We start from the raw sequence: 9,423 nt of genomic DNA, 5'->3' as shown, positions 1-9,423 counted from the left end.
ATTTGTGTGAGTCACAAATGTGCCCTCTTTTAAAAATTATCTTTCAATGTTTTTTCTTCTTCTTGTTTCCCCCTGCTATTCAATAAAAAAATTACACAATGGAATATAATGGAGAAAGGAGAAAAATCCCTGTACATTTTCCTCTTTCTCGAAGGAATTTGCATACATTGTAGTTTATGTGAAATTTTCTAGCTTAATAAGCAAATCCCTAACATTTTAAAATATGGTTTAGGAAATGGTTTATGGGTATATTGACTCAAATGGGATAATAGAGATATAACCATTGGTTTTAAGAAGAATGCCACTGATTGCTACAAAGAGTTATGTTGGATTATTCAGCACTCCAGGAAATATAACTGAAAATCACCTTTAACTCATAACTTTAATATTTTCATACAATCAAAAAACAGAGATATACATTATATAGGCATAAAATGAGTTATTATAACTGATCAGGATATCTTTGGTATGTTTTACAGATAAAAGAAATGGTGGTTTCTATTAGCAGATTAAAACCAAGAGAAAATTAAAATAAGTTCACATTTTTGAAAAAATTATTAAGCAATAAATACGGCACTACAGCTACCACTAATTCTATGTACATTGGATTACATTTGAACAAACACTTAAATTCCAGAATGGATATTTTATGAATAAATGCATTGGAAAATAACTATAAAATTAAAAAATGACAGATTAGAATTTTTAAAAAAATAAAATGTGACTTGCACAAGTGCTTGAAGAAAAATAGCAGAGCTACATTTTAAAAAGTTAAAAATTCCCAAAATCAGTTTTTAGATACCAAAGAAGTTTACTTTTAAAATATTGATATTACTTTTTCTTCATGAGTAAGATACAAAAGAGATTTTAATTAGGACTTCAGCTTTAGAGAAGTCTAAAATTTAAAAATATTACACCTAAAAAAATATGGGTACAAAACAAACAGAGATTAATCACTGCCTAAAGCTGAAGACTGTACAATAGATAAATCCTGGCCATAAAGGAATTCTGATCTAAAGTTAATATGATAAAAACACAATAAAAAATCTTGAAAATTGCAGTATAATTTTAATAGAGTGCTAGCTGTTAATTTGGCATTTTCTACTGTCATTTATGGTTGAGACTTACCAGTTTGTCTGGAAGAATGGTGAAATATGTAAACAGTAACAGCAAAGGATTTGAATCTATGTCTTTGAATAATAAATAGGTAAAAATTGAATTTATTTAAAGGATTCCTTTGTATAATTTAGGCAGTAGAACGTCCAGAACAGCATATACCCCTTTTTCTGCGACCTTTCTATGAAATCCACAAATTTGACAAAACCTTTACATGTATATAGATAAATATAAATGTATTGGCTAGGCCATTTAATATGTTAATTCTTACTAAGTCAGATGATTTTCCTGGACAATTTCAACTGACTTCTGAACTCATCATCTATTGATGACTTAAGAAGCAACCTTTAATAACTAAGTGAATCATTTAATCCATTTGATGCAGGTTGATACACTGTAAAAACATATACCTATAATGACTTCTCCTCCCAAAATTGACTTTTACTCATCGATCGCATTTTTGTTTTTCAGATATTTCAGTGGAAAATAATTTTAGATGGCTTTCTTCCATCTTAATTTAAATGTTCCATAAACATGCTGACAAAAATTCTTCCTCACTGCTATATTCAAATCTTTCACTGATTTGTATTATAATATATAGTAGCTCTATTAAAATATTAAAACACTGTATATGACATATAGTGTATTTTTATAGTTTTTTTTTTTAAATAACCTGGAACATTTCTAAAGCCGTATATCTTTAGATAGTAAAAGTCAGAAAATTAATATTTTAAAGGGGTAAAAACCATAACAGTAGTGGATTAGCATTTATTACAGTAGGAGTCACTTAAATTTTCTGGATTAGACTGCAAGTTCATCGTCAAAATAAAAAGACAAATATGTCAAACATACCTATTATTAAGGTATGAAACACCAAAGCTAAGTTCAATAAAAAACGGCTTTGAGTTTGTTTTCAATAAATATTTTATATGTTATCATAGCTATTTTGTTAATTCTAAACTTCTGATACTGACATCTGGTTGTCTTTAAAATATTTACCAAATATAGAATTCCAGACTCTATTTTATTATAAAATCAGCCCAGACACAGTATCAGATATCAACATTCATATATTGTCACATTATGTATTTGTTTTTAAAAATGTTACCTAGATTGTATGTATTTGAGTTGAGGCTATAAAATAGAATAACTGAGTATTTACAAGCTCACTTTTCACAATTTTTTTTTTTTTTTTTTTTTTTTTTTTTTTTACAAACTGCCAAGGAAATAAGAAACTCTTCATTGATTTTCTTCATGTGAAGTATTTGCTAAGTTGTCTACACAGTAGAAATGGAAGGGGCAAAGTTTCTGTTTAAAGATACAGGGACACTGATTCCCTCTTATCTTATGTAATAAGATGGGAAAGTAGCTGAGAAGGTGTTTTGTAGTATTCAACCGAGCTGCTGTCTCCCTAATGATATCAAAGTAGGATTGCACATCATACATACTATTCATCAAGTCTCAAAAACAAATATGACACAGAGTGTAACTGTGATGCATCAGCAAATCAGTAGCCGGTAGCAACTCAGCTCAGTTACTTTTCTTGGGAAGAAGGTAAGCTTTACAGGAGCAATTATCTGTTCTGTTTGAAAGGGTAAATACAAAAAGGGCTAAAATACTCTGGGGGGGGGGGGATAAAAAGTCAACTGCACCAATGAATATGGGATAAAGATTTTAAAAATAAGTGAAAAGCTAATTTTCTCTCCAAGTCTATAGACCTTAGCTAGGTCTCTTTAGGCAACAAGAGTAGATTCATGCCCAAGGTGTATATGAACTTTTAGAGCCGCATTCGTTTGTGATTTCATGCCGTAGTGTGCTAGAACTGGCCAGCCACAAGAGTTGATTTTAGTCATCTTTTCCTAATTCCACATTCAGTGTTGTCAAGTTTGTAGATTGGAAATCAGCAATGGTAGGACCACCATAAAAACTGGCAAACATTACAAGTCAGGTCTTTCTTTCCCTTCCACAGAGCTAGCTGTTAAATATTTATCAACACCCTACTGAATTCACGTGAGGGCTATCTTTGTGGCAATCAAGAAATTCATTTAACATTGAAGTCTTCCGATTATAAAGTCATGGATCCAAATCCTTAAGTTAGGAGTGGCATAACATAGCTAAGTAATACTGCCTCTATTATATAATATAATCGTTCAACTTTTCTGTTTTTAAGACAATATTTTCAATATCATGGTAGTTTTTGCCATTTAAGTGTTCACTTGGACAGTCATGACTATAACCTGTGCCATCACTGGTTATACTGGTTGACACAGTGTAAGATGCACTACGAAGAGCATCTGAGTGGGAAAAGCCATTTCCAAATTGTATTTTATATTGGTTCCAGTTTCTTCTCAGAATTGCTTGAACCTATCAATCAAAAAGAAACAGAAAAGACAAGAGCAATCCATTATTTGAAATGAAGATATTGTATTTATGAGTACAATAAAATAAGTTATGTAGAAAAGCTTTTTTTTTTAAAAAAAAAAGCATTAATGTTAATTAATGAACAATATTTCTCTTTTTTACTTTATTTAAAAAACTAAATTGAGTGAACCATCTTTACATTAGGAAATTTACTGCAATTACTCTGTACGTTTATATTCCATTAATATTTTCCTTTCCATGCCTTATCTTTGAGCTTTAATAATGCATATGAATGTATTGTTATAAAACAGTTAATCCATATCTGCCACTTACAAATTTGCATGTATAGCACTGAGTTTTATATCAATATCTTTATTAATAGAATGAGAAGATGAGTGAGAATATTCAAGAAGAGGGTAAGAGATTAAAGAAAAAGAAGCAGGGGTACAGGAAATATAAATCATCATCATCACCATCAACAATAGCAGCAGCAACAACCTTTTATTGCCTGATTATCATATGCCAGGTATTGTGCTGCATTCTTGGCAGTGGGGAGGAAATCAGTGTTTTATGTCCTCATGGAGCTTACTACCCAGAGAGACGAAAGTGTTGAACAGATAATTACAATGAGATGAGTATTGTGAAAAACTAGATAGGTCATATATAGTGACTTTGGTTGTAACTGAACATAAGGCACTAGGGTAATTTTCTTCATATTGAGTCTGTGAGGGCAAATAAGAATATTCAAATACATCTGTAACTCAATAAGCTGGACATTTCCAGGTGTCTGATGAGTGAAAAGACTGGCTTGGGGGCCCTCTGTTTCTAGGTTACAAATGTATTGGCCACATTCCTGTGACCTGATCTGTCTTTCCAATGCATATGCAGCCAAGCTTTCTACTCAAGCTTTCTACTGCTCTTTGACACTTTGATTGCTTCCTCAAAGGGAATCAGAGCATCTAAACAGCAAATTTCCAGAAATTCATGTACTACAAACATACTCAAGCAATAATTGTTTAACTTCGTACTAATTATATATAATTCCTCAAATTTTTACTCATTATATTCATGTGTACAGTCAATATTAAACTTTAAAATGGGGCTAGCTTATTTGAGTCTTTTCATTTTCTTGTCTAAGAGATCAAGAAAACAATTCTAGTTACAAACACTCTCTAGGCAATAAGTGTTCCCAGGGTATCTGCAGCTCCTTGGGAATCTTCAAAGTCCTCTTAGTCTCTTATATTCTATCACTTGAAATCTCATTTTATGTTTTAGCATGTAGAAAAATGCAAGAAACAAAAAGTTAATGAGTTTCATAAGAAATATGGTACTACCAGTTTCTATTAGAATTACAGATAGCTTTTTTTTTACTGTATAATTCAAAAATTATGTAATGAGAAATGCAATAAATTGGTTTTGAAATTTATATTATTATGAAATTTGGAACTTCAGGACTTTCAAGCTTATTTCTTTATGTATGCTAACTATATCTGAAGGAGTGATTTATAGTCACATAAATAGGGAAATAAAAGCATTTATAGGACAACAAATATATTTTGAAAAAAGTTATACTTTGTTTCCCTGATGGATTAGTAATGTATTTCTAAATTCTCCAAATAACATATTTATATTAAGGTAACTTAAAAATAATATCTGTATATGTAATATCGTCAAGAATATAAGTGACAAGTGAATTGACTTTAGAGTGTGACTTTTAAATAAATATTCAGAGATTTAAAACAAAAGTGACTCTTGGCCAATTATCCAGATATTACTGACAGGAACTGTTTTTGATCCTGATTTTTATGCTTAATTCATTTCCCCTCACTTTGTGACTAAATGCTGGACTGATTGAATACATACACTATATATAGTCTCTGGTTGAAAGGAAGTAGAATGTAGCTTTGTACAAAATATTCTACATAAATGTTGTGGAGAAGCTGAGAGGAAGTAATATCTTAGAAGTGAATGTAGGACTTATAGTCTTAAAAAGGAAAGCTTAAATTAATTCTAAAAGTCAAAATGGTTTTTGAAATATCTGACTCTTTGTTCTTGAAATATCTGCTTTGATTGAGATTATCACCTTATTTCTTCCTTGCAGCTAAATCAGAAAACCATGGAAAGCAATTTCCTTAACAATGGGGACTTATTTAGGGAACTTAAAAATGAGCCTAATTAAAGACCCATAGACTTTACAGACATCTGTTTCTCTCTATGAGGATTTTTATATTACTCTCTACAGGGATTTTTTTTTTCTTCATCTGCTTCTTCTAATCTAATATCACACCTGTTCAACAGAACATTAAAATGGCCACTTTTAATAACATTTTAATGAGAAAAATTTAATAGGGAACGATTACAAGGAAAATTGCCATTGGAAAGGAAAATAATCTGACATTGTTAAAGATATGAAAATGTTTTTTATTGTTTTACATGAGTTTTATATAAATAGTGAGGCCAACTGTTTGAAACATAACATTACAACTTTATATGTCTCTTAGCACATGATAAGGAACCAATTCTATACTCCTTAACTTAAATCAATTAAAATATATTTAACAGAGCTACATATAAAAATTCTACCTAGTTCTCCTTACAGAATGTGGGTTTGGTTATTCTCAACAAATTTTTTTGTTCACTTTATAAAAATATCTACTCTCAAGTGTTGTTAAATACATTCATTAGACTGGGGAGGGCACTTCTGATGACAAGAGTCCCTATTTATGCAAGCAGTGCACATTTTTCTCTCAGTTGACTAGAGATGAGACGAATGTGGCCTCCGTACTTACCAAGCCACAGTTATTTAACTAGTGAGAAATGCAAATAGAAGTATTTTGCCAAAAATACAAAAAAAAAATAAATGTGAGAGTACAACAAAAAGAGAGACGTTAAACTAAAGCAAGCTATGTGACTGAATGTGAACAGCAAGAAGGAAGCCTGAGCAAATGATTTTAAGAAACAAAAACAAAAACTAAGAGGCAGAGACAATAAAGGAGGGATTATAGTATTTCTTAAAATGAGAAATGAATCATACACAAACAGGGATTATATCTTGAAAGGTGAAGAAAAGGGGACAGATATTGGAGATGTTGTAAAGAACTAAAAGATTTGGCAGCAACTTGCTCAAAGATTTTGTATTATTGTAATTTTCTACGGCCAAAATTTTCTCCATTTTAGGGCATGGCAGAAGATTAAGGTCCGTATCTCTTTTGCTTACACAGATAGAGTGCAACATGAGTGTTAGGTATTAGTTTAGATACTTGCTGGGCACTTCTTCTAAATTAAAGGGCCAATTTGGTATTTGATTCCAATATGATTAATATTCCCTTTTATACGTGTATTTTTGAAAAGTGATTTGACAAATCTAATAAGGAACCTATAATGTACTGAGTATCTATTCAGGGTGGAACATTATGCTAAAAACTTTACATTCCTAGTTTACATTAATCCTTGTGTAATTATGTAAGGGACTTGTGTAAGAAATGTACTTTTATCTCTCTTTAATAAAAGTAGACCCTGAGACTCCAGGAGGTTCAGAGTTTTGCCCAAGACACCACAGCCAGGAACAAAGTGGAATCTTTAGGGTTTAAATGCATTGCCACATTAGTGCCCTTCGTATATACTGCTTTCCATCACAAAATATTTTACTAGTGATTATGTTTTGTACACTTACAATTTACCCTTTATAAAAATCAAATCTGTTTCTGCCAGTGCAAAGGTATATCTTTCATGTTTCACACATGTTCTTTGGCATGTTGTCCATTTCTCTCATCTATATTTAACTGTAAATTCCCATATAAGCAGTACATAGAATTATCTAATTCAGTTTACACAGTAATAGTTTATAGGGGTATGTAACAATTGCTATTTGGGTTTTATTATCAAAACAAATGACTTATTTATTCTTCCTAATTGCATTCTTTGTCTCCCCTTCTCACTGACTTCAGAAAAATAGGCATTCTTGTCCTCTGCGTAGTAAAAGAATCATAGCAGCACCATTTAAATATGTTAAACCGTCCAGTATGTTTTTCAGTTCTATACCCCATTGTAAATAAATATATGAAATACATACCTATAATTAAATATTAAAATATATTTTAATTTTAATGAAAAATTAAACATGAAATTTTGCTATATGCTATGAGAGAGAAGTAAAATATTACTTAAGTAAAGGTTTACTTTAGTAGTTTTTTTATAGATACATGATTTCCAATGTTGATTTGTTTTATAGGAGTTGTCCTTATAAAGTTATGCCAGCTAATTCCATGTGTTTTCCATCTGAAGCTTCGTGATAAGCTTCAGTTACCAAGTGTCTCAGTTGCTGTCTGAATTTCTAAACTCTGTTGAATTTTGCCAAACTTCTCCAACAGATTAAAATTTGTCAAGTAGATTAAAGACATGTAGTGATAAGTCAAATAGCTCTAACTAAGCTATAACACCACATGGGAAATATGGTACTACCAGTTTCTAAAATGCCTGAAACTTTTCAATTAGGAAAGCCTTGGATAAAAATATTGAAATATCCAAGACTACATTGACATGTTGTTGCAAATTAGAGCATTCACTTCTCGTAAATTTCCTAAACCACTGTGTCTCCTCCATATATAACTGAGAGTTTAAGTTCTTTAAATCCTTTTCTACCTACTATAAAACTGTTGCCAAAGACCATATTGTGGGTTAGGCAAAGAAACAAAGAATGGGGGAAAATGAACAGGAGCCAATTCTTTTTCCTATCAGAGTATATGTACATTCTATGAGGTTAACTATTGCCTAGCACCATACATAGGTCAAAGTCCAGGCTTAATAGGATTGGTTCAAAAGGTAGGTCAAAAGACTAAATGAATAAAAGTCACTGATGGGAGTATTTTAAAGTGTGGCTGTATTTGCCTAGTTTTGAACGCCAATATGACCTGAGCTTTTGGGAGGGAGAGTTGCGTCTATGAAAAGAGGTTCTGTGGTTCTCTTTCCTAATAGAAACAAAATCTGAAATAGTTGTTCCTAAGGAATTCATAATTATGTCTCATTTATTAAGAAAAAATATATTGCTAATATAAAATAATTGAAGAACAAAATCAATCACCGTACCTCTCCATTAAAGAAGCAGAAAATTGTAGAGACCAAAAGACCCTGTAAAAGAAAAATTGAATAATCTGATTTCAAATGAAAAAGATACAGAGTACACTATTTGTAACCAATTTACTGCATATGTAGTCAAAAATAAAACCAAAGCTATATATATATTTAATACCCAATTTCTCAAGCCTCCTTCGGGATGTAGGAACAGCATACCTGATAGTGCATAAGAATGTGCATGATGTAGTCGTATACCTCCTCTGCAATCCTTCCTTCAGGTCGCCATGGAATCAGCACAAATTCAATCCCAAGTAATGGCACCAGGATCAGTGTAGCTCTCACGGCTTTCATGTAGAGATTGGATTCTGCTTGGTGAGTAACTTTTAACTTGGTGATGAGAACGCGTACAATATTTAACAGGAAAAAAAGATTCACCTAAAAGAAAAGAAAATGGCAAATGAAATTAATTTCATATTTAATATTAAGAAGCATTACTGAAGAATCTTTGATTTTATAAATCTTAGAATTTTAAATGTACAAGAATATGTTCTAAAGAGCATATTTGCCTATGATACAATTTGCATTTCTGGAATTGTGAGTTGTTAATTTAACAAGTACATTGATGTTAATGGAACTAGGTTTTAGATAAATAAAATTATGGTGGAACTATTGTGGAACATATTTAGTTAAGAAATATCTGAGTGTCTTTCTCAGCTTATTTTTCTTATTCAGTGTTTTTTTTTTTTTAATTTTTCGATGGTTCAAAATCTAAAGTTTTTAAATACTTTGACCTTAAACAAAGGAAAGAGTTGTTTACAACAAATTCTAATTTTTAAATGTCTCCTCTGTGTCGGTATCTATATTAGGTACTTT

General features: G+C 31.1%; 1 protein-coding gene across 2 annotated transcripts in view; it reads right to left on the bottom strand.

Moving 5' to 3' along the window:
- Positions 1–373: 373 nt before the first annotated feature.
- CALCRL (calcitonin receptor like receptor) overlaps positions 374–9,423 on the bottom strand; it is a 91,324-nt gene continuing 82,274 nt past the window's right edge. For both annotated transcript variants that reach the window (XM_033112979.1, XM_033112980.1), the window contains 3 exons: positions 8,767–8,985; positions 8,563–8,604; positions 374–3,480 (listed from right to left, as the gene is read on the bottom strand). In XM_033112979.1, the coding sequence (XP_032968870.1) occupies positions 3,250–3,480; positions 8,563–8,604; positions 8,767–8,985 (492 nt within the window). In that variant the 3' untranslated portion in view covers positions 374–3,249. The remainder of the gene's footprint in view (positions 3,481–8,562; positions 8,605–8,766; positions 8,986–9,423) is intronic.

Source organism: Rhinolophus ferrumequinum, chromosome 8 (assembly GCF_004115265.2).
Source record: "Rhinolophus ferrumequinum isolate MPI-CBG mRhiFer1 chromosome 8, mRhiFer1_v1.p, whole genome shotgun sequence".
In the NCBI taxonomy this organism is placed as follows: Eukaryota; Metazoa; Chordata; class Mammalia; order Chiroptera; family Rhinolophidae; genus Rhinolophus; species Rhinolophus ferrumequinum.
Note: the sequence above shows the minus strand (reverse complement) of the source record. Positions and strands in the feature narration are given on the sequence as shown.